We start from the raw sequence: 25,580 nt of genomic DNA on the forward strand, positions 1-25,580 counted from the left end.
TTATGCGTCATTGAGTTGGGAAAGATTGAGCAGCTTAAGGGTGTGATGTTGCTCCTTTACGGGATTGATAAAACAACGTTAGCTATCTTAGGCGTGAAAAGACCATTGCATCTGTGTGAACGTCAGGGTATAGATTTTCCCAGAGGAACTTCTAAAGGGTTCGAACCGTGTAAATAGTGTTACAGGCCTTCAACATATGTGGGGAAAAAGGCTTTGATATTGATGTAGAAGTAGAAAAATTAGAGGCCATTTCATGGTGCATTTAAAGCCAATTTACACAAATATTGGTGGTGAGCATATCCCTCTCATCTCTTCCCATTTCTTTTTCTCGTGGTTTTTCTAGTTGCCCGCAGACAGAGATGTAAATGGTGTTTCTCCATGAGCGTACAGTCGGACGTGTTGCCAACAGAATATTTGGCCGTCTCAAGCAGTGCAAGAATCCGTCTTTGGCTCTCAAAACCATATTTTTGTCATTGTGAATTATTGCACTGTGATACAGTCTTGTTTAATGCAAAGCAAAAGGTGAGGTTCAGTGGTATGGTCTGGATTGTTTATACGTATTCATCAACTCATAAATACAAATTAAAGCAGTAGATTGGGGCCAGATATATAACTGCTTTTGATTTATTTCAAGGTTTGACAATGGTAAAAGATTTAAAAACAGCTAAAATTTTCCCTTTGACCGTTCATTCGTAGCCTTCTAATGCGATACCAGAGAAAACAAATGGGCCTGGAGAAATCCCATGCAGCCCTTCCCCCACCTGTTGCTACAAACCGCTGTAAGCTGGCAGGCCAGATATTGATTGATAAACCAATCAATAAACCAACCAAGACTTGTTTTTAGGGGTGGGCATTCATCGCTCATCATTTATTATGATAAATTGCTTAAGATTTTTTAACTTACTGTTGCCATGGCAAATTCCAATGAGTTACGTTTGAAAACTCTCAAAACTGTCTCTGCAGTGTCTGTCAGTAAATAAATAGATTTGAAAATATTAAATGCAGTTATTGTGTGCAGTTTATTTATGCAAGTGGTGTCTTAAAGAATCATAGTACAAATGAGTAGTTTTTCAAGAGCAGTATTTGTGTTTGTTGGGTGATTGCGCCTCTAAAAAAGTAGTAATAGTTTCGTCATCGCAATAGTACCACAAAATATTGTGATAAAACTTTAAGTCCACATTGCCTGCCCCTGCTTGACATCTATTGCAAAAAAAGTCAAAGTAAAAACAAAAAGGACCTTGGAGCTAAAAACAAATGTATCTCTGCACACAATCAAATGCTGACAAACTGCAAGAATTGATTTCAATTAATGCCTCCAATTGACCAACTGCCTGCAAGAGAAAACTACAAACTACTTCTATACAAAGCATAAAGCAGATTTTAATGGTGCATTTCAAGAGAGGATATGCCTGTTGCAGGAAAAAAAGAGAAAAATAGTATGAGGCATTTGTAGGAACTCAAGCAAAAAGAAGCTTAAAAAAGGAGCCAGCTCACACTAATCTACACCAAAGAGGAGATTATCAAACTCTCCTTTGATTTTTGTGAGTGTACATTTTGAAGATGTGCAAATGCGGGGACAACACTTGTGGATTGCGTTTTTCTGGTTTCCCTGAGCACACAGACATGCCTCGTTTTTAAAAACGAGAGGCTACGCAAATCTGAGCCCTCTTCTCCTTCACTACACCTGTAACCTCGTCCTCCGACAGAGCAGTAGCACAAAATTTTTCAAACAACTTTCATGGCAAACATCTTCGTCTGTCGTCAGCGTAACCATTTCTGTTGGCCTGGGATAAAATTGCAATGCTATTGCTGAAAATTGCAATGATGATTTTATGATTGAGATGCATTTTTCTAACTTCTATTTCTTTACAATCACCAACATTACTCTCTGGGAGCTTCAGCATCTCAGCCAATGAACATAAAGATCAGGCGTAAGCATTAAGGGCGCTTAGAGTCCCCACAACTGGCAAATATATTGCTAAAATATGCAGAGTGTGAATGCCAGTCACTGGAAATGGAGTATTTTACCAAATATTGCCTCCAAGCAGTTATTTGCAATATTCTGTATACTGACTTTGTGATGCTGATTGCAACTTGATATATTGTGCAGCTCTTACATCCAGATGAGTATTTCTCAGCAACATTCAAAGGTGTTACGGATAAGGTTTTTATTTAATTTACTTTGGACAAGTAGACTTTTTTTTGTTTTTAAATCAACCAAATATTAAGTTAGGTCATGTTTTCAACTACCTTTATCCCAGAAATCAAGTGATTTGATGAATGAGTAGATCTCTTTATCTGAAGTTCGACATTTACATTCTTCATAATCAACACGTATGTAAGCTTTAGTATTTGTTTGAAAAAAAAAGTATATATATTCTCTGTCACCGATTTCAATTACAAAATATTCTACAAGGACAAACGGGATGATTTCTGCTGAAAAAAGTGATTATGACATATCAAGTATGTCATGAAGTCTCACCACTGAGGCTGAACTGAGCAGAATAGCGATCGTCCAAGGATTCCTTCATTCTCTGCTCGTTTCAAAATTAGAATCGGCTGCACTTTTCTTTTTCCAGGCATTTACAGTACTTAGTGGCAACAAAACCACCTGTATTCCTGGAGAGAACTGAAATCAGCATCAGTGCCATGGCAAAACGTTAATTTAGAACTTTATCTTGGGATCACTTGAGAGTTTGTGTATTGCTCTTTGGGAGAGAAATTTAGAGTACAACCCTTCTGAAAGGTTTAACATTGCATCTAACCCTACATTTTTTAAGCACATGCTGAGAAAAACACACAAAGCTGCTAAGGGATGCTAATATCAGCCAGTTTGTTGCTTCAGTTTGCGCTCCTATCATTTTATTAGTAATTATTCTACTGACTGTATTATCCTCTTTAAACTAGCTGCAGCTTTTTCATTGATACATTTCTTTATGTGGAATTTTCAATAAGGCACAAATACCCGTAATATAATTTTTTACAATTTTAAAACTCTAGTTTTCCACATGGCATTTTATTTCACTTGGATTTGTTATATTGCTTACAGATTTGCTCTAAAGTAGCATTGGATTTCATAGAAATTGGTATTTGCAAGGAAATGCATAATCTAGCTTACTGTCTTGACAATAATAATAATTTTTAAAAAAATCATTGTAAATGAATGTTCTTTTCTTAAAATCAAGTTTTCAAAGGCTGCAATGCTAATTAAGGACATTAACTACCCTAGAATCACAGGTTTTCACCCAACACAGTTGATTTAGCATCCCTTTAAAGCTGTTTTATGGATGTTTCCAATTAAACAGTTTTATTTTGACGCAACATGTCTGCAGAAATTCTGCTAAAGCGCATATAGCGATACTTTTAAAGGCACGCGGGCATGACTATCGTCGGTTTATTGTCTTTATTTTCTTGACACGCGCACGAGCCCGAACTGACGGTGAGGAACGGACCGGGCTAGCTAGCCAACAACACGCAGGAAGCTGGCTATTGACCGCAGCTCCGTCCAGGAGTGGAGTTGTGCAGGTTCTGCCAGGCTGAATTAATGCCAAGCTCCCTAACAATGCGTCGACGTAAACAGGGATTGCACAGAGAGAACGAAACCATAACAGTACCGTAAACCGGCCAGCCCACCGGTTTACCGAACTCACCTGTGATTAAATCTGAAAGTGTGCCCCTTGGTTGATACGTAGGACTTAGTGAGCTACACCAAAGGGTCTAAACAGGGTGTCAAAATGTTGTTGTTTTTTTATTATTTATTTAGAAAGCGTGTTCAGGCCTTACCTTGTCCATCAGACGCTGATGGGGCAGGTGAATTTAGTTTCGGTCGCTTGGAGCTGGGAGGTCCAACATCCAGTAGGTTTTCAGCCATACTTGTCTTCAGTCTGTCTGGCTTCTTTATTTTTGCACTAACTTATGACAGGGAAGTTTTTTTTTTTTTTTTTTTTTTTTCTTCTATCAGCCGGAGCCTTCCCAGTTAGCACATTAGCAAGTTGGCAGCTTAGTGAGCTAACTGGCTAATTGCCTGCTACCAGCTCTGGTAACTGTTAGCTACTCCTCGCTGTTAAGAGTCAACGTCTTTCAAAAGAGATGCAATAGCGCCCCGCTCCGCCACCGCCATTCACCCCATGATAATCCAACACCCAACACCCACATTATTACCATTAAATAACCCAAAATAAAAGAGTCCCCATGTAAAAATCGAGCTTCGACGAGTCAATCCGGATAAATCAGGTAGACTGCTGCATACCGGGCAGAAAGTCGTAATTTCTAAATGTTTAAAGTACCCATTTTGCGTGACGTCAAATTTCTTCATGCAAAAATCGCGCGAAGCTCCGCAAAAATGCACATTTGCACGAAAATGCAATTTTTGGAAAAATCCTCCTCGAGAGCCGCGAGTTGATCCTCCGCTTGCCGACGGTAAACAATGCTGCTCCCGAACGGGCGACAGGGGGCTCGAATCGCCGCACTCTGAAGGGGAAATCAGATATACGGAGCAATTTTGCCCGACGACCACCGTTCCGATTCCAGTTTTTTTTGCACAAAATGTTCCGGGAGCGACGTTAAGGTTTCGTTTTCGACAGAAGGACGCTGTCACAGCCAGTTAATGCTGCTGTATTTCTATGCGAAACCCAGTGTTGGATCGAAATCCCAATTCCGAGCCACGACAAGATGGCGGCTGTTGATTCCTTCGATACAAAAAAGTTTTTTTTTTCTTTTCCAGATCGACTGTGGAGGGGGAGGGGCCGCACAATCACGCCCTGCGTAAAAACACTGCCGCTGGGCGCCGCGAGGGGCGCCCAAGCACTATGAGTTAAAAAGCAATTTGTTGCTCGTTAATTATTTTTTTTTCTACCGCTGTAAATTTAAATAAAGTGAATGACAATAAAATAAAATAAAAAAACACGGGAAAATGTTTATTTTGAAATATTGAACACAAACCTGTACGGCTCTCCGATGAACAGAATTTATATTTTAGAACTTTACTCCTGTGAAATAAACGTATTTACAAAAATCTACCTTTGCTTTTTTTCTTCTTTTCTTTATGTACTGTTCTTTTGATCCTTCATGTCATGTTCTCAGATTTATACTTTTGTATGTCCTTATGCCTTTTTCGGATTTCACCTTCTGAAAATATTTCATTGAAAAGATTATGTTTTTTTTCATATTAATTTTCTAGAACATAAAGTAATCGGCAATTCTCTGATTTATTTACTTAATTTTATATAGATAGATAAATGAGGCAATGAACTTCTCACCAATAATTCTGTGATTACATTACTAAGTTCTTTTCTTTTCTATTAACATTGTCATAAACAAAATATGAAATACTTTGATACTTTTTACGATGAACATTGCTTATGAATGAGACATCTGCACAACTTTAACTATCCAATAAGATATCTTTCATTCTCAGTTATGTTTTACCATTACTGTCTTGTAGCTCACTAAGAGGCACAAATATATATATATACTTCTATATGTATATATATAAAAAACTAGATCAATTATTTTCTCTATTATTTCTCCGTACCATTCATTCAGCAGCAAAATAACTCGGTTTTAATACTTAAACGATGACATCATTCAATTTGTTTTCTAAATTTTAGTTTGGGCCATGATGATGGGCAATCAAATAACTTTCCATTCTGTACACTAAAGATCCATTGTGGGCTTCTTCGGTATTATGTTAGGATGCTGCAGAGGTGTTTGATCCTCTTAAGCCCATAGGCCAACAAACAACGAGTTTTCGAAGGCGTGTGCTGCATCAACGAGGCATCCTAAAACAATGCAGGGACACGCGACAGCAGCAGGTTTGGATTTGGTATCAGTGTGCATATTGTGGCTCTTGAGTTCTGCATTTTGATCTGCAGTATTCTACTTCAACATTTATTTCTTACATACTGGAAAAAAAAGAAGAACTGGATGACATAATGACCCCCACTTAAGTCAATACACACACTGAATGGTTTGCTTAATAAACATCCCTTTCTTTTTTTCTGACACATGCATATGTAAAAAAAACGACAAAAAAAAAAAAAATTAAATGCATAGATGTACAAACAATGAGTGCTTTTCAGGACCATGTGTTGATAAAAGATGCATAAGATAATGCACTCAAATAATACATTGTGAATCTCCGTTATGAAATATAGCAAATGCATTCAAAATCAACCAACGCTTTTCTGGAACATGCCAGAAAATTTGCTGAGCTGCTTTTTTGTCATCATTTAATGTCACGCTGCTTCACTAGGGCTTCCTTTAGTTTTCTTACACAACAAAATATTATTTCTGATGCATGCTGAGGGTTTTCCAACACACAGCGATGAAATGAAATGGAAAAATAAAAGGCAATTGAAAAGATGTCATCAGACTTAACCCACATTCGAAGCTCAGTGGAGGCAGTGTGCAGTCGAGATAAACTCCTCTTCTGGTACAAATCACAGACTCGGTAGTTTTCAATGTAATGTTTTATTTGTGGCTGTATACAGATGTGTGCTACTGGAAAGGTGGTGCACTTGTCAACTTGTGAAATCTCTCTTTTTTTTTTTTTGTTTCTTTGTATGCTGTGCTGCCATGGCCTAAAACTCACACAGGATCACTTAACAACATAAGGCATAAAGGTCGTCAAGAAAATGTGTGCGTATGTGTGTGAAACCTTCCTTCACAAAAAGATCTAGTGTTTTGTTCAACTTTTTTTGTGTGCGCGCTGTGGCTCATCGAAAGCGAGCGATCTGGGCATATGAATCACAGGTGTAAAAAATAAAAAATTTGAGAGCTTATGACTGAAGTCTCATAAATATTTTTTTGTCTCCAGCTACTGTGACGTCGGCTGAAGATGCTTCTTTGGATTCTCATGGTGTTAATGCAAGTAGGGTGAAATCATTTGACACTATAACCACACCTCACACACAAAACAATTTAAGAAATAAAAAAGACTCCCACTAAAAAAAACAAAAGGCACTGATTGTGTATGCGCTGGATGACCAGTGGCAGAGGTAACCAAACGTTTTTCTATGCTACAGATGAGGCAGATGGATACGGTGGCTCAAGAAAGTATTCACAGCCATTGAGCATTTTTAATATTGTCACATTACAACCACATGCTTTGATGTACTTTCATCTGGACTTTATACAACATAGTACATAACTGTGAAGTGGGCAGAAAATGGTATGTGGTTTTATTTTCTTTAATTTTTAGATAAGCCTTTAAAGTTGCAGTGTGTAACTTTTAAAAACAATATGCCTTACACATATTTATTAAAACTGTCACTATGCTTTGATGGTAATACGTGAAAAAAAAAATAAATAAATCAAGCTCCACTGCCTCCTGCTTGTGGTCCAATTGTCCTCTGCAGAAACAATCAATCAGAGCCAGGGGTTGGGTCTTAGCACTGTCAATCATCCTTGTGTATACCCAGTTCAAGCTCTCTGTTGCATTCCTCCACACAGAAGCTTGTTGTGAATGCTCAGGCCAGTTAGCACAGCCATCAGAAATGGTCAATGAGCTATTTCCCTTCAACGGTGCTAAATGTGCTGATGTACTGAATGAACGCACATTTAGCAGCGTGTACACGAGTTGAGTAACAACACAACATGGTTGTAATTTTAACAAATATGTTAAATGGGTAAAAAAACAAAAATACTGTTCAAAAAAGTTACATACTGCACCTCACTCTTGCATTCAGAAGTAACTCAATAATAAAATAAGTCTATCTGAGTGCAGTTTAATCTCAATATAAATCCAGCTGTCAGAGAACATTAGTGAAGAAACAGTCACACAATGACTAAGAAACAAAAAAACACAGCAGACAGGTTGAGGGAAAATGCTGAGAAGTTAAAAGCAGCGTTAGGCAAAACGCTTGAAACCGGTGCGACGGTTCATCTTCCAGCTGGACAATAACCCAAAAACTAACAACCAGAGCTAAAAAGCACATTGGGATGGCCCAGTCAAAGTCCAGACCTGAATCCAATGAAGAATCTGTGGAAAGACTTGAAAATTGTTCCCATACAGTCCCAGATAAAGTACACTCAAGTCCATGGTTGTAATGAGATACAATGTGAAAACGTCTAGGCGATATAAATACTCCTGGCATATACTGAGAATAGAGAAGATTTTCCCTTTTACGTTTTTTTCTGAAATGACAACACCTGCCCCGCCCCCCTCCCAGCCCGGCTCTGACAGCGAAATGTAAATAATGTCACTCATGTACAAACGAGGAGGCAGCAGCAGCAAAGAAATGAAACACTGAAGATCGGCTAATCTCAAGGATTTCCTTTTGTATCTTTTCTCTGATTTACTTTAGGTAAAAGTTTCTCATAGTACACACACACACACACACACACACACACACACACACACACGCACACACACACACACACACACACACACACACTCACACACACGCACGCACGCACACTACAAGAGAGAGATATGTGCTTTGAGGAGAAGAGACCGAACATGAGGGGGAAGTGAAAGGGCAAAAGAGCAAACTGTGGCAGTGATTCGATGTGAAACCCTGTCGGATTTCAACCGCAAGGAATCTGTCAACTCCAACTTGCAGCAAACGTTGTGGGAGCTCGATTTTCTTAAAACATACAATCATAATCAAATTGTCCTTTTGAAAAATGCATCATTTAAAAAACAAACAAACAAAAAAAGTGTACTAAAAAAAAACAGCCATAAGTTTAGGCACCACAAATCAATCAACTAGGTATTGTTGCACTTCACTTACAGATCACTCCATTAAAGTGGCACAATATCGATACAGTAGAGGGCTCCTTCCCCAGGGAAGAAGCTGTGAAATGTCCCAGCCCTTCAGCAGCTTGCTGTTGAAGGGCTGAACTCAAATTCAGCTAACTATACAGAATAGAAGTATCCTCACTTGCAGACAAGCTTCCAGCAAGCTGAAAACATTTGTTTTCGAATTTGCTCCCCTGTGCATCCTCGAAAAGCAGATCATGGTTTCACTTGGCAGTACGCTCCAGAAGTCCTCAATAGTCGTGGAGCTTTTTCACATGTCACGTCACAAGCAGAAACCTCGATGTGCTGAAGCGAAGCGTGGGATTTCATGCGACAGACCAGCACAAATTGGTGGAGAATTAACAGGTGTGTGCACCCTTTCGCCTTGATGAGATGAGGATAGGCCTGCAGCTAACAATTATTTTGGTCATTGTTTATTGTATCCATGATCCTGATGTTTAGTCAGACAAAGAAAATGGGCGAATTCTGCAGAGTTAAAACTATTTACACTTACTTCAAACAATACTGGAAATGCATTAAAAGCACAGATAAATAATTGAATTCCTTTTTTTTTTTCCAATATGAAAATAAACATTTTATTGCCTTAAATGCAACAACATAGCATTCTCATAGTGACTGATTGATCATTTGTAGCAAAGCTAAAAAAATACTCCTATCATCAACATGTGAAAAAACTCAGACTGACTTGATCAATTAGGTGTAGGGCTAGTTCGTTGATTATTTTTTCAGATTAACCAATCAATAATTGGATAGAAAAAGGTACTTAATAGGAGATTTTATTTATAATTTTTTGTGTTTTACAGGATTTGAGTAAAATGAAGCTAATGCTGTGCTACTTCATAAGTTCTGGGTAGAGTATATTGACTGATGGAAAAAAAACTCCTTTTTTAAAATCATGAACGCAAAATGTATACATCTTTTGTAAAGTTTTGGCTTAATTACTGCCTTGACTATGTTGTTCACCACGGATACTCAAATCGGAACTTTTCGGTCTACATTCAAAACGCCTCGTGGCTGAAAATAAAATAAAAATAAAAACAACACTACACATCAACCTGGATAACATAATCAACATGATGAAACACAGTGGCTGTGGCATCATGCTGTGGGAATGTTTTTCTTCAGGATGGAGCGAGCAGCTCCAAATCTTGGAAGAAAAACTTGTTGGGAGTTTACAAAGACTGAAGGTTCACCTTTCAGCATGACAGAACTACAAAGGGCCTGTCTGGGCCAAAGCGAGTTCATGTCATAATGACGGAAATAAAGAGAAAATGTAACTTGGAATCAGGGTAAGAGTTTAGAACTGCCTTTTTTTCCCTAAAGCTCTCAGTGTGACTGAGCTGATGTCGTTTTTGCAAAGAAGAATATTTAAGTCTTGAGATGTATTAAGGAAGTAGAGACTTGCACCCAAAGGTTGGTTCTACGAGGGATTAACTTGGGAGGGCTGACAAGAAATGACCGGCACACTTTTCAGATTTCATTCAATCATTCTCATCGATATTTGTTCTAATTTTACTTCGTATTGATCTATTGCATAAAATCCCAATAACAGACATTGAGGAAACTGGAAAATGACAAAATGCAACAAAGCTCAAGATGCATGAATACTTTTGCAAGGCACTGTAGGTGCTTAGATTGCCTTCCTGCTCACTGATGGCGTCCCTGCTTCAGAAACGCATCTTGTTCAGATCTATTTTCCCTTATGTGTCTAAGCTTTTGTGCTTTTACTGTAAGATCTTTCCCCAACGTCTCAAAGAAGCAATCAAGCTGTAAAAACTGCTAAATACAACAAGTGGTAAAAATAAAACAAAAACACTGTGCAAGAACTGTGCTTAAAATGTTCATCACGTTGCTACACAAGCTAAAAAAAAAAAAAAATCAAAAATCAAAGCAGCCTGCTTTTGCAGCATATCTTCTTATAAGTGAATCTCTGGGCATAAATGAATACTGTATTTAGGCCCGTATGTCAAAGCAGTATACTTAATATTAACACTGCTTTGTGTAATTCCCTCAATTTTCCCTAATTTCCCAATAAGCCCATAACACGGCGTTGGCACTTACATAAAAACTAAAATGACTTTCCCTTAGCGATTGATATGGCACAACGGTAATGATTTATAAAAAAAAAAAAACAAACAAAAGTGAAACAATACTTGCATTCAAAAATAAAGGATGACATAAGAAACTACAGTATGATCTGTAGTCTAGGTTGTTCAATTCTTGTTCACTTTTCATATTTGTTCGTTCACTGTTCTAGTCCTGAAGGCACTTGATAAAAATATTAAGAAAAGACATAACACTTTGAAAATGTTTCTTTTTCCTCTTTCTTCATGCTTTTCATCATGATAAGTCGCTGTGCTCAGCACAGCTCAAAAATCCACCGTCACAGCGCTCGGGCAACGCTCCCACTGAAGGTCTTCGGCGGCCCCGTTTTCAAGCCGCAAAAGCCGCGGCGTTGAAACGATCCGCTGCTTCCTCCATGCCAGAGAGGGAAGGGAAGAGACGTCCTTGCTGGCGTCTGTAATCGGTCCTAAAGAGGTGGAAGCGGGGGAGAAGACGACGGAAGAATAGCGGGATCTACGATCAGAGGCGAGCGTAAAACTCCTCGTTGAGTTTTGTCAGCTCGTTCGCCTCTTCCTCCTCCTGAAGCGGGAGAGGAGCGGGATCTGTCTGTGTGGCTGGGCCTGGCTCAGAGCGTGCAAGGCTGCTGAAGTCTCTATCGGGGGACTCCTCAGGGATGTGTGCTAAGTCCCTATAGCCTTCATCCCTGGCTTCTACGCTCGTCGTTGGGTTGGGCTCGGATTTTGCTCCTGCAGCCCTTACAGTGCTTTGGGGCGGAGGGCACTGACTGGGAAGAGAGGAGGAAGTCTTACAAGAAGTTAATATCGTCAGTCCAGCTCCTGCTGCCGGCTCCGTTTGGTCCTGGCAAAAGCTCTCCCCGCTTTTCGGGTAGAGAAAAGTCCTCATTTGCCCTTTGCCCTTGACATTGACTGTCCCCCTGTAGTCGAACTCCAAGCCCATGGCGCTGAGGACAGCGTGGCTCTCCTCGCTAACCTGCACCCGACACTCCACGCCTGTCGAGTCCATCCGGCTGGCGATGTTGACCGTGTCCCCCCAGATGTCATAGAGCAGCTTGGTCGTGCCGATCACTCCCGCCGTCAGGGGCCCGTGGTTGAACCCGATGCGCAGCTTGAAACCGAAGCCCAGCATATTCTTGTTGAAGTCATCCAGGACACCCATCATCTCCAGGGCGAAGTCGAAAAGCGCCCTCAGGTGTGCGTGGGGAGACTCGTCTTCGTCGTCCCCCGTCTGCTGGACGTTGAGCCCCGACGCCGCCATGTAGGTGGAGCCGATGGTCTTGATTTTCTCCACGCTTCTGAACTCGGGCTTGCGGAGGAGCTCGTCGAAGTCTCCGATCAGCTCGTTCAGGACGCGGTAGCACTCCTTCCCGCCCTCGTAGCTCTCTTCGTAGAACTCGCTGAAGTTGACAATGCTGGCAAAGATCACCCCCACGCTGTCGTGGTTCTTGGAGTAGCTCTGGGTCTCCTGAGCAAAAAAAGAAAAAAATGGGGGGACGGAACACACTAAAACAATCTCGCTCTCTAAATGGCTATAGCACCTTTATAACAGTTTAAACAAGCAGGCGAGGCAGACCTTGAGCTGGTCGGCGACATGGATGGGGATGATGTTGCCCAGCAGCCACTCAGCCTGGTCTCGCATCGTCTGGATTTTGGAGCGGTGCTTGTCAGCCTCCACGTTGCCATGGTAATGAAGGCGGTAGCTGACTTCGGACTCACGGTTGAGAAACCAGACCAGAAGGAGAAGCAGGAAGAAGGCTAGGACCGCCTCCGTGACCAGGAAGTCAGAGAGCGTCGACGTGTCTGGGCTCAACTCAGACACACCATCGCTGGAGGTGGAGACGTTCAGCCTGTTTGGGGAGGAAACGGGAGGAAAATTAGGCCGGCGAAGGTGAAACGCCAACGGCACCGTTCGACCCGAAGAGACGGATGTTACCTTGAAGATCCATAACATAAAGTACATCATTTATATTTACTGACCAAAAATTTATGAAATACACAGTAAAATAAAATAAGCAATATTAAAGAGGTAAAAACAACAAAGAGAACCTTGATAATATTTATTTATCCTCTAAGAGGGATCCACTGTTTTCACTATTTTCAGGGTTTCTGGAAATAGGCTCATTTGTCACATTACAAAATACTTTTCCAAAACTGACAACCTTCAAGCAGATATTAAACTTTTCATTACAGCGACATGTCTGTATTAATTTTTTCGCATTAATTCTAATTTTAAATGTCGTTTTCATTGACTGAGTGACAAATCATCATAATTAACAGAATGAAAGGCTTTCAAGCATCCATCTGTGTGTGACTAATGTATACAACGTGTTTCACTTAATGATAAAGTTCCTCAAATACTCAGATTCATTGACTGGGGTCTGGACAATGAACTCGACATCTGATAATAAAACACACTTTTCAGAATTCAAGCCTGAAAACTTGCACAAAGAAAACACAAGTGCTTAGAAGCTTTGCAGCATTTCTCACAAGTTTGACAAAAACCCTCTTCTTAGGAATCGTTCTTTTACAGATAAAAAAAAAATAAAAAATGCTGCAATCTTCTGAATCTTACGACTACAACTAACCAGCTACAATCTCTCTCAAGTGTGGAATAATGGTGTAACGCAGCAGCTGTAACAAAATGAGCTCCTTTAAAGAAGAACTATGCCAATTTCTTCTCCAGACGGCGCAATTAATTAAATCTCCGATGTGTCTCGAACACAAAAATTCAAGCCAGTTTGAGCTGGATGAGTTATTCAGCAGCCATTACTACTGCTGCACAGAGAGCGAGCGAGAGACAGAGAGAGAGAGAGACAGACAACACAATAAAGAGCAGATGAAAGCAAAAAACAAAAAAGAAGGGCAAAAGCCAAACAGAGCTGTAGTAATGAGAAATATAGAACGGAGCTGTCGCTCCTGTTGACCCCCTCAAATGTCAGTCTTCGATCAAACCGCTCTGTTTCTATGGAAACACTCACCCATGAACTGGCACGGCGTTATTACTTGAGCTGCAAGGAGATGAGAGTGATGTCAGCGAGGAGAAAGGACTAGTCAGTCACACACACACACACCAAATATATGCTTCGGTTCAGCGTCGCAAATATTAGATATTCAGACTTCTGTGGTTAAGTTGGTAGATTTCTGTTTAAAATCGCAGCAGACGAATAAATTCTTGAAATCTCAACAGCCTGTCTGCGTGATGGTTAATAACATCTCCATAACTTGGCGATGGTGAGACGTACCTGTGAACAGGACTGTACAGCATCAGCAGGAGAGCGAGTCCGGTGATGGTGGCGAAGACGGACCTCATCCAAAAACTCAGCTGACAGAAGTTACAGTACTGAATTATGGCCAAGATGGTGGCACAGCACAGGAACATGGTCACCTGGGGTGGAAGGTAAAATATCAAAGTGCTTACTCTAAGCAACCAAGGCATCAGTGACTATTTCAGTTTTTACTGTCATCTGGTTTTCCTCAACGTTTTCTTTAATAAATCTAATCAAACGCCATCAGAAATCCTCAAATCACGTGGAAGTGTATCTTTGTAAAGAGATTTTGAAATGTTGAACTGGCATTGGCCTCAGGAGGAATGGGCCAAAATTCAGCTGTCTCAAATATTATATTTGAGACATCTCAGCTGTTTGAGACATCTCAGCTGTCTCAAATATTATGAGACAGCTGAGATGTTTTACCCGAGTCTAAATGCAATCGTGCAAATAGCTTAAGTAATTTTAACAAAATCTCTTAATATTTTAGAAATCATTTTGTCAATCCAAACCAAAGAAAACAAAACAAGTTTAGTCTGATTTAGTGTCAGACGGCGAGGAACTTCTGGTTTCAATTATTAGAAATATTGTTCACAATAGAGGGTTTTTTATATTGTATTGAGTTGTAGGGTAGATGTAGTTTCTCCATGTGTGCTGTAGAAATCATCAACTCTCCTTTTGTTTGATTCCTCGTTGTTGTTAGGCAACATGCAACGAACGATCAAGAAATGAGATCTGCCTCCTTTTTTCTTTATTGCGGCACCTCTTAAAATGGTCAAACATGCACACTGGCTATTAAGCCGTCTGTGTCGCAACACTACTGTCAAATAATATTGAAGCCTGAAAAATAGAACTGATCGAAAGATCCACGTCAGAAATCTTAGCTGAAAGAAGTCTAAACTCTGACAGGCGCAAAAACAAAAGCAATGTTCGTTCACCGTAACACAGTATTTCTGTGCCTCAATTGACTATAGATGATGTTCTTGCCAACCAAAATGGATTTACCTGCAGGGGAAGGCGGACGCTGACGTGGGACAAGACGGAGACGGCGGGAAGGGAGACCAACGCCGCACCAATCAGATGTCGAGAGACCCAGCCGGACACCAGCAAGGCCAGCGAGCGAGTGCATCTCCTCAGCTCCTCCAGGTAGAAGGTCATGCTGCAAGAAAACAGAGGGAGGCAAATAATCAAGAGGAGGGAGAAAAATCTCAAACAGCAAAACTCCAGCATTTATTGGATGTGTACCTCCAAAAAGGTTGAAGTTGCAAAATAAAATGTGGACGTCTGCTTTTAGGTCTGGAAGGGGTAGCATTTAATTTTAAGAAACACAATAACAATAAATGACAGGTTTCCGATTTTTTTTCCTATAATTTTATTTATTTTTTTGTGGAGGGTCCCTGTTTTAAATGCTTTAAAACAGGGACTTACTCTAAACTAAAACAAAGTTTATATGAGGATAAACTTTGTTTTAGTTTATCCTCACGTAATTCCTGATGTCAAACTTAGGAGCACCATCACATTAAAAAAAGCACATTCACACGAGCCACCAGGTTTATCTGATTTAACCAGCCTCACCGTACGGAGAACACCAGCGAGGCCAGCTCCAGCAACCCAGCCAGAGGAGCCAGGATCAGGGCAGCGAGCGCCGGGGGGCCCGCCGTGGCCGGGTCGACCAGAGACGGAAGGAAGCAGGCCACGGTCAAGGCCAGGAAGACGAAGCAGCTGAGGAGAACGTCCAGGAAGGAGCTGAAAGTGGGGCTGGCAAACGTCTGCACCGGAACCTGGTTCTTCACCTGGACAGAAGAGACGATCGAAACAGATTCAGCCTTCTCCTGAGATGAAGCCAAGGAGGCGTTTCGCCACCGTGTGTCTGTGTGAGCGAAAATATCATCACATTTGAAAAAATTTAAGTGTGTTCTCACAACAGATAATCCTGTAGACTCGGTTCGATTGGGTGCGGTTCGCCTTCGCACCGCACTGCGTAAAGTGATCCGAACTCTTCCAAAAATGTTGCCCCCCAACCCCCTGTGGTGATGCTGAACCAAGAACCACGCAATAAAACACCTGCAGAAGTCACTAAGCACAACTTCCTTCTTCACAAGATGTAAATACAAACTGAGTAGCGTCAGATTTTAGCGGTTGTGGGATTTCTCTTTTGTCTCCGGTAAAAAAAACTAAGAGTCACCTCTCTCGCTAGAACTAGATTCTCGCGTTTGTTTTGTTAGAATTTAGCCGGAATGCTCGGCGCAATAGTTCCCGCTTCCTTCTTTTGGTCCACTTGGCATTCACATAAGCTCCAGAGTTCACTTCAACCGAACGGAGATCTAGGTTTTTAGAGGGGCTGTAGATCCAGACTTTTTAGATAAACCAACTAAAGTTTGATTAAAGCTGAATGCACACGTAAAGTGAAATATTAAATGATATGAAGGAGTTTGTTTTTTTTAGAAGCAAAACATCAATACGTTTAACTCTAGACCGTCAGGTTTCACCCAGGGTTGAATAATGCTAGATGATATGAGATGTATATTGGTACAAGTGCTGGAATTTATCAATGAAGTTCAAAAATTAATTGAAGGAAGAGACGCTGAAACTGAAGCAATGTGCTCCCTTTTCTTAAGGCTGTAGTAACACTTATTGAACAGCAGGGGGCTGAAAGTCTCCAGGGTCAGCAGAGGACATCTGGAACTGGTCTTTTATAGTAAGAGTCTTCACTGTGGCATGGAGTTATGACGTGTTACAAAGAAAGTTGTTTTTTCTTTCCTGTCCATTAATCACTCAGTTATCTTTAAAAGAAAGCCTGAACGTGGAAGAGAAAAAAGAACAAAAAACCCAAAAAAAAAAAAAAAAAAAAAAAAACATGTTCGTGTTAGGTACAGCAGCAAGTTGCAAAATCACCAGACAAGAGCCGAAAACAAAATCCTCTGTCTAAGTGAAGGGTGTGTGTGTGTGTGTGTGTGTATATGTGTGTGGGTGTGTGTGTGTGTGTGTGTGTGTGTGTGTGTGTGTGTACCTCTTCTTTGTAGCTGCTGCGATACGCCTTCTCCAGAGGTCTCTCCAGAAAGTTCAAACTGATCTTGTTGATGGGCGGCTTGAAAAAGTAGTCCTTCATCAGACTGGAAAGAAGTCAAATAAAGAACTAAATCTGAGTCAGATAAATACCTTTTTATTTTAAGTGAGCATCTCTTCATATCACCCAATTGTACAACAAATAAAAACAACTTCAGGGGAATAATCTTTGTTGTTTGAACCACCCCAGATGCAAAGAGTAGCTTCTTCACGGGAAAAGTACAAAACTATATCAACTTTTCTGACATAAGTCAACAGTGGGCTCCCACCATTGAACCACTTTGTGCTACATATATGCTATATAATAAAAGGGGAAAATAAACACCAAAGTAAAATCCAATGTGACAAATTACCTAGATGCTCATTAATAGGTTAAAAAAAAGGTCTACTTGTGTGTTATTTAATCTCAGTGTAAATCCAAAATAGAAACCAAACTCAATGACGTGGGCATCTAGCTAAAATAGCCTGCTAGGCAAGACTGTGATCCCTGACATAGTTTTCATTTCAATAGCATGGTGGTGGCAGTATCATTCTGCAGGGATGCCTTTATGGTTGCAAGGTGACAAAATGTAAAAAAAAAAACCTATGCAAGGCACAGTATAAATGCATTTCTTCAGTTCAAAGGTTCATCACCAGCGGACAAGTTTATGAAAACCATCATTATAAAAACAAATTGCTTTATTACTCTCTGCTGTGCTATTGGCTCACAAACTCCACCTTTAACCGGCCTCCTCACCTGTCCTCCCTGATAACGTCCACGAAGTGGGCGTCGCTTTTCCGTTTGAAGTTCTTGGCACGCAGCTGGATGAGGGCGGAGTGATCCATGCCTGTGCCTGCCGCCGCCACCGCCGCCGCCATGCCGAGGCTTGTGCCGGTCCCCGTGCTGGTGCTGGTCTTCTTCTCTTTCTCCTGGAGTATGTCGCACAAGGAGCTCTGGCTGGTGCGCGCGGCGGCGTCCTCCAGCGGGGGGCTCAAGAGACCGTTGACCGCTTTCGGGCTGTGGCCTGGCAGGAACTTTTGAGAGGAGACAAAAAGGCGATGAAACAGCGGGAGGGTCTGCGTGTTGAGTAGATTAAGTGGGAAATGCTCGGAGAAGTAGAAGTAGGCGATGAGTGCGGCGTCAACGTAGGCCGTACCTTGGCAACGCTGGCCTTGTGTTCCTCCTGGCAGCCGTTCACAACAGCCACATCATCGGCCTGCTCTGCCATGGACGAGCGCACGGTGCCATGGAAAACACAGGGAGGCTGGGGAGAGAAAGTGGGAATGGGGTTGCACAAATTACAACATTTGCTCGAGCTCCAGAAGCACAACACTGATTTTTATGTACAAATTAGTGAAAATCATGGTTGTGAAGGGTTTTGCCCTAAGAGACGATCATTGTGGCAGAGGTAGACTACCACATATCTTCAAGTGTCGCAGGGACAAAAAGGGTTTAATATGTTTTGCTTTTGTCAGACATTGCAGCAAACCTTTCTAACTGATTTTTGGGGAGATTTGTTCAAGGACATATTCTTCTTCCTTTTCTGGCCCAAAGGTCCCACTCCGAGTGGAGGAGTTTAAGTATCATAGGTTTTGAGGGGAGATGGGAGTGGGAGCTTGATAGGCGGATTGGAGCTGAATCTACATTGAAGTGGGCCCTGGGAACGCCTTGGGATTGCCCCAGGAGAGTTGGTTCAAGTGGCTGGGGAGAGGGAAGTCTGGGCCTCTCCACTCAGGCTGCTACTTCTGCGACCCGACCTTGGATAAGCGGAAGATAATGGGTGGTGAAAGAGATTTTGGAGAAAGTACAGCAATTTTCAAGCACTGCAGAACGTCCCCTTCCTCACATGCTGTTGTACACTGCCGACCAGCTGGCTGAACAAAGGCTTATTGATGAAGTAGCAGCACGGTACACTCCCTTTCCCTGTATTTGCTGCCTAAAGCCAATCAGACGCCTGGAAGAAAAGACTCCATATTTTTCCTTGCTTACAAGAAAGATCAAGTCAGCTGTTTAGATATTTATGTGTTCATCAAAAGTAAAAACTTTCATAGAATCTATATGCATGGTTGAGTTATAGGTAAAGTAGGACATAGCTAAAGTTTACAAATTCTCATTGTCATATTGTTTGTACAATTTAAAATCCTCATAATGAGAGAGCAATGGAGTTTCCTAAATTTTCTCTACTTGTATCTAGAATACAGCAATGCAGTGCTGCCCCTAAACACTGAGAAGTTGCTGTATTTTTACTAAAGGATGTCATACCAGCTGACATCAGCCTCAAGTTTGCAATACAAATTGCTAAAATATTTGGAGGGTTTTAAACACCAAGTGAATGCCACTGAAACGTTCACTCTGCCGAGGCATAGTTTGCCTTTCAGGCTGGTCTCCCTGAACAGCGATTCTTCAACACGATCTGCAAAGTGTCACCCATACGCAGCTGTTTATATTTCTACTCAATGATAAGAGAATCGAAGTATTATTTTAACAATATTTGAATATCTTTTCAGTAAATAGACAAAAATTATTTACCAATATCTTTTTAAAATTAATTAATGAAAGTAAATTTAGTCATTGCTGCAAAACGGACATTTTGGTGGGAAAATTTAAATCCATAAAACGAAGGTACATCAACCCATCTCAGTTTAAAATGACAGACAAATATTCAGAGAAACTGTCCTTAAACTGTCCCTATAGTTTTTTTTTTATTATTTGACTTATCTCACATTGTCTTGACTCTTCTCTGCAAAGGAACATCATCTACTCACCACATTAATTGTTGTGAGGAAACATAAGGCAACGACAAAGCCACTGTTCTCAGAATGTTGTTCACGCCTTTTGCCAGTTCCAGTGTTTTAGCTGCAGCTTCACAGACCGTCTCAAAACAAATCCAGTAAAATTAGCCGTTGCATCTTAGCACCCTGAGTCTGTCAGCAACCGGCTTAACAGGCAGAAGATGACTTGTGTACAAAACGTTGATGACCGACATGCTAAATTTAGTTTCTTATGCCCCATTCTCGTGAAGATGTTTTTTAAATACTGAGTATATTTAGCTTATATTTAGCTTAAAGTATTAATTTGAGCCAATGAAGAGACAGTTAAAGTGTCGTTTCAGAACCATGAACCACATTTTGCACCTGTGTGGTCCAGGTCAACGAAGGAGAAGGAGTTTCCTGACGTTTGTCATCATGTTGCTTATAATTAAGTCTCAGAAATAAATACAACCACATACAGACACAAAATAAAAGATGAATCACATTTGGGACAAAAGAAAAGAGGTCGGATGGTACGTACCATCTTATTTCACAGCTATTCAAACGGAAATTTGCTTAATTTGATCAGTTAAAAACCAATAAGCCATAAATAAAGTGTTTTCTTGAACTACATTCTCACCACGGTTCTGTCCGATGGTTTGTGAGGCAGAAGGGACTCGGCAGCCTGTGCCGCTCCGTGGATGAGGTCCGGTGTACGAGGCTGAGGGCAGGAGGGCACGTTGACCCCCACGAACTCCCCACCAGGCAGCTCCACCTGAGAGCAGCCAAGCTGCACATCATGATCTGGCTTCCTTCCTGAGATCAGGTATGTTTTCATTCCTGGCAAAAAGACGGGACACAAAACATTCTCTATTTAGGAGTCAATAATTACGCTGTCATCTCTCTGTCATTTACTCTGACAGAAAGATGGAAAAATCTGCAACATGCAAACAGTAAAAAAAGTGGTACTTGAAAACAATACTGCAAGAAAAGGCAAATAGTGATGGGGATGCTCCAAAGTTACCAAGTCTAAATGCCGATACACACAATTTTCTACTGATCCGACATTCAATGCGGCAGAAAATTTTTAGTAAAAACAGTTCTGTGGTTTAATCACAGGACACACCAAACATACATTTGGGAGTTTTCACCTGTGGAAGAAGTTGCTGTCAAACTGCTTGATATCTTACTTTGAGAGTCTTAAGTTGAGGCAATTACAGTGAAGGTTTTGCACATCGATTCTTGTGAAGTATGCATGGAGCTAATGCACTTCCTGCTCAGCCCAATGTGTGTGTATTGAGATTAGTGAGATATAACTCACAGTGTTCTTCTGCGCTAAAAGGTATGTTACTTTTCTGTCAAAGCATTATCCAAACATTTCTGACTGCAATTCCAGTATTCTGTGAATTCCTTAGAAAAGTCAGCTAATTATTCACATGAATAAAGTAACACAAGATGAGCAACATAAAGTCTCCCCAGATGAGTGAACTATCCGCATAGCAAGAGTGAGGCTCCGCAATATTTTTGCATCACTGCTGTGATATTTGTTGAGTCACAGTTGTGTGGTTTTTCTGGTTAAATGTAATCTGGGAGCATCATTTTCCTGTGGTCTCATGTCTTACAACAACAAATGATAAGAAAAACGGGTAGACAACAGTGCAACCAGGAGATTAGTATCATTAAGGTGCTTAAATGACAACAGAGGAAGCAAAAAAATGAAGTATATCTGGTTTCTACAAAAGAAAATTTCCGTCAATAGATATACTGGCTGTTAATTTCTGCTTCCGTTGAACCTAAAATGGTATTTAGATGTGAGCATGTCACAGCAAAGTTGCTCGGTTTCATCCTTTTTAAAAATGCACTTTGGTCAGTAATGGAACATGCTGAAATCTCACAGTTAAGGCCTTGCTGACCTTTTAAGTAACACCAGCAAACATGGCTTTATGAATGCTAACTTGCAAATCATGCTGAACTCGAACTCGCCATCGTAAATCGTAGTCAAATCCTGGTTATCTGCAGAGTTGTGCAACATCAGCTGTTCTCTCTCTCACACAGTGTGATGTCGCCTCTGGTCCCAACACAATTAGTTCATGATCAACCACAGAAAGCATTGATTAGGCTCTTGTACATCATTACAGCATGTATAAATGAATGAATTATTCACACGCTATGAAAATAGCTATCCTATAAAATACTAAGACGCACACAGCTAGTACGAATAAGCTGGCGTATCTGGTGCGATAAGTGGTTTTGCATAAACAACGACAAGAAAATGAAAAATGATAGACAAATCTTTTTTGTAAAATAATACACTTAATATAATTCTTAATGGGGTTGTTTTTTTGTGTCCCATACCCAGGAGCAGCTAAACCTGATGCCGTTTTCTTCTTTGTTCTGAGGAAATGTATCAATGAAAACCCTTCAGAAAATATCTAAAATTTCTGTTTTGCAAGCTCCCCAAATTAATTTGTTACCATAAGCCAAGGCGAGGCAAGAGATGAAAGTCTACTGCAAGTGTACTAAAAAGCTATGTCAATAGATAACTCTTTAAAAGTGTACTTTTATTACCCTCTCTGTGCAAGATGTGAAGTAGACATACTCTACTGGATCCAATTCACTGCTGTTGCTTTACAGAGTCATAATGATCAATGATTTACGCTCACTGGAAAAAAGGATTAGGCTTCAACCTCAATTTGAGTCTGACCATTGACCACTGGAGGTTTCCGGAGTCGCCTTTAACACTTCGCTCATTTTGGTACCAAATGGTACAGAGTATAAACAACAGATAATAATAATAATAAATAAATAAAAAAACATAAGATTTGTTCTGATAGCAATGATCAAAGCTCCGGCACCCGGTTCAAGAACATTTCAAAGTACATTTTCAGTACTTTCTAATTTCATCAATAGTATGACTGAAGGAGGAGAATAACAACATTTGGGTAAGTATCTTTGTCTGTCATGAACCAGTCCTTCATTGAGACATTGCAGATGTCCATATAACCCTCAATACACAATGACCTGATTCTGTGTTTTTCTATATTTCCCTCTGAATCACCCAGGAGTTTTTGTGATGCCATCAATTCCCTTCATTGGGAAGACTAGACTTACCAGATACTTGAAAATGTAAGTAACCAACATTGATCAGTACCAAATCCTGTCCAAATGGGACAAACCCTGCTAGATGCTTTAAGCTGGAGCAGGACATACAGCTCAAATATTATTTTTTATTGTGCTAAAAGATGTGATGAACTTGGTGTTATTATGCATCCAGCATTGGTTTGTAATTTATTCTGGTGTGTTTTCCATGATTTAACTGCTGTATCTAATCCTTTGCTTTGTTTGTCATGTAGCAGATGTTTTAGCAAAGTACAACTGGGCAAAACATCGACAACACAGTTTAAAGAACACAAATGTTCCGGTCCATAAGTCGCATTTTTGAGGGAAATTTATAAGAACAGACCTGTCAACTTGAAAGGCAATAAGAATTGAATAGAGGCAACAACAGGCTGGATAATGGTACGGTATGCTAACGTTACATGACAAACAACGACCTGAGAACGTGCTCGATATGTTAGCATAACATATTAAGAGTTATTGAGAAAATTATAGCATAAATAACATGTTGACAAGTTTACCAAACCATCCGTGTCTGTCCAAATCACTAAACGCAACGAAATCTTCATCCTCGGTGTCGCTTGTAAACAACTCTAACTGTGAAGGAGGATAACACAGTCCTAGAGCGCCCTCTTGCGGTTCAGTGTGAAAATAACATGTGAGGTGATATAATGATGTGTTAATTTCCACCCATAAATCGCTCCGGAGTATAAATCGCTTCCTCGGCCAAACTATGAGAAAAACTGCGACTTATAGTCCGGAAAATACGGTAGTTAATAAAATCACAACTGAACACAATAAGACTAAAGGATACTATCCACTCCAAACACTGTTTGTGTAAATTATCTTACTAAAAAAAAAAGAAGAAAGAAAAATATACAGAAACAGTAATTCTCTGTCTGCATTTATTTACAATAGCCTATTTAAAAAAATCTGAAAACCTATCATAGACATCAACGCAAAAGAAACCCCAAAAAGATAAACGAAATACATGTTCATTTACATTACATTCTTCAAAAAGCGGCTCTACTTCCATCAGGCAGCCATAGTGATGCAGACACATGCTGACAAGCAGACAGTAACGCAACACTGGGTGTTTCACCAAGGCTGGTTGCGTATCAGCCCAGGGCTCTGGCCTGTTCACACTCGTGTAGAGCCAACAAGGAAATACACAAACAGAGGATTAGAGAGGTGGCTCGTAGCCAGCTGATATCAGCCTGTCCAAACACACAGTGACCCGGCTAGCTGGCCTCGGCTAACAGAACCGTCCCTGACAGCTCAGAGACAACCGGAGGCGGACCAGGAGCCTGCATCGCAACCTTGTCCAGAAATATGAGAGGGCAACCCATCTCTAACGGCTCATTCATTCATTCATTCATTCATTCATTCATTCATTCATTTATTCATTCATTCATTCATTCTGTTTTCCACTAAGATGGGATTTGCGAAGGGAGAATAAGAACCAGGAACAGGCATTTGTTTCTACAGCTTCCACTAACTGAAGCCTAAAACCTCTAAAGACCATCATGAACCGTAACTTTCTCTCCATACTAACATTTTTTTTAAACAAAATTCTTCAACAGCCGAGACTGGTGTTTAAAATAGGTCTTCTTTTGTTGTATAAAAAAATGTTCAATGTTTTCCACTCAGGATAAGGAAGGAGAATGCCTCTCAAAGAAAGGATTCCCCTGATAAGTTTTCATTTTAAACAGGAGCAGATGATGAAAAAAAAAAGGCAGCGATGTTCGAGGCTCTTCAGCTGCAACCGACGACCACCCCACCTGCGTGTATGTAGACCCTGTGTGCGTCAGTCTGACGCTGGCTGGGCGCGTTCACATGTTAGTTTGTGTACCACAGAATATCTGCAACATTTTTAGCGAATCGAACACACGCGTGTAGCATATTTTTCATTCCTTCACCATCCAGTGAGTGAATACCATCTGAATCTTGAGTAATAACAGAGCAGCCTCTTCAGTAAACACGGGACACAAAAAACGCACAGCCGCATCGGTCCTCATGTTCACCTCACAGATCTCAGCCCTGCATGTGACGCGCCGCAAGATTGCTGGAGTTCTTTCAGTATTCCAAGTGACACAGGAACCTGCTTGCAAACACATCGACCTGACTTTGTTACGAGAAGAACTTGCATGGGCTGATGCAAAAATAATGGCAGTCCACTATAAACGGCGCTGAAGGTAGGACCGACCGGCCAATCAACAACTCTAATGAACAGCAGACTTTCCGTCTGCAGAAATGAATAAATCATTAGAGAGTGCACGGCTAATAGCTGCTCTCTCGCGAAAGGGTTCGCTCTCGCTCTCATGCCATCCATTAGCTTCTCTCCACGTACATCAACAGGACCTTCTCCTCCTCACCTTGACCTGAGCTGTTGCTGGCAACTACAGTCAAACCATTTCATTTTGTTTTTATTTTTTAGAAATTACAGTAAACTAAAAGAGGGAACGTTTGAGGGCTTTTCTTTTTTGTCACCACAAACAAAGGTGGCATCTCACTGAATTGAGATCTAATTGAAACGTTTTTTCACTAGATGCATTC

The 25,580-nt window shown here is 40.7% G+C and overlaps 2 protein-coding genes across 6 annotated transcripts in view; both read right to left on the reverse strand.

The window, feature by feature from the left end:
• The window catches only part of crebbpa (CREB binding protein a), a 36,086-nt gene extending 31,383 nt beyond the window's left edge, over positions 1-4,703 (reverse strand). For all 5 annotated transcript variants that reach the window (XM_055040910.1, XM_055040909.1, XM_055040911.1 and 2 more), the window contains exon 1: positions 3,784-4,703. In XM_055040910.1, coding sequence (XP_054896885.1) covers positions 3,784-3,871 — 88 coding nt within the window. In that variant the 5' untranslated portion in view covers positions 3,872-4,703. The remainder of the gene's footprint in view (positions 1-3,783) is intronic.
• A 1,752-nt stretch (positions 4,704-6,455) lies between these two features.
• The window catches only part of adcy9 (adenylate cyclase 9), a 39,147-nt gene continuing 20,022 nt past the window's right edge, over positions 6,456-25,580 (reverse strand). The window contains exons 2-11 of the mRNA XM_055041638.1: positions 20,548-20,747; positions 18,314-18,421; positions 17,914-18,191; positions 17,122-17,224; positions 15,687-15,904; positions 15,117-15,270; positions 14,088-14,230; positions 13,824-13,853; positions 12,419-12,692; positions 6,456-12,310 (exon numbers count right to left, since the gene is read on the reverse strand). Coding sequence (XP_054897613.1) covers positions 11,348-12,310; positions 12,419-12,692; positions 13,824-13,853; positions 14,088-14,230; positions 15,117-15,270; positions 15,687-15,904; positions 17,122-17,224; positions 17,914-18,191; positions 18,314-18,421; positions 20,548-20,747 — 2,471 coding nt within the window. The 3' untranslated portion in view covers positions 6,456-11,347. The remainder of the gene's footprint in view (positions 12,311-12,418; positions 12,693-13,823; positions 13,854-14,087; positions 14,231-15,116; positions 15,271-15,686; positions 15,905-17,121; positions 17,225-17,913; positions 18,192-18,313; positions 18,422-20,547; positions 20,748-25,580) is intronic.

The sequence above is a fragment of the Poeciliopsis prolifica genome, unplaced genomic scaffold (assembly GCF_027474105.1).
Source record: "Poeciliopsis prolifica strain line A6 unplaced genomic scaffold, Auburn_PproV2 SCAFFOLD016, whole genome shotgun sequence".
NCBI classification, from domain to species: Eukaryota; Metazoa; Chordata; class Actinopteri; order Cyprinodontiformes; family Poeciliidae; genus Poeciliopsis; species Poeciliopsis prolifica.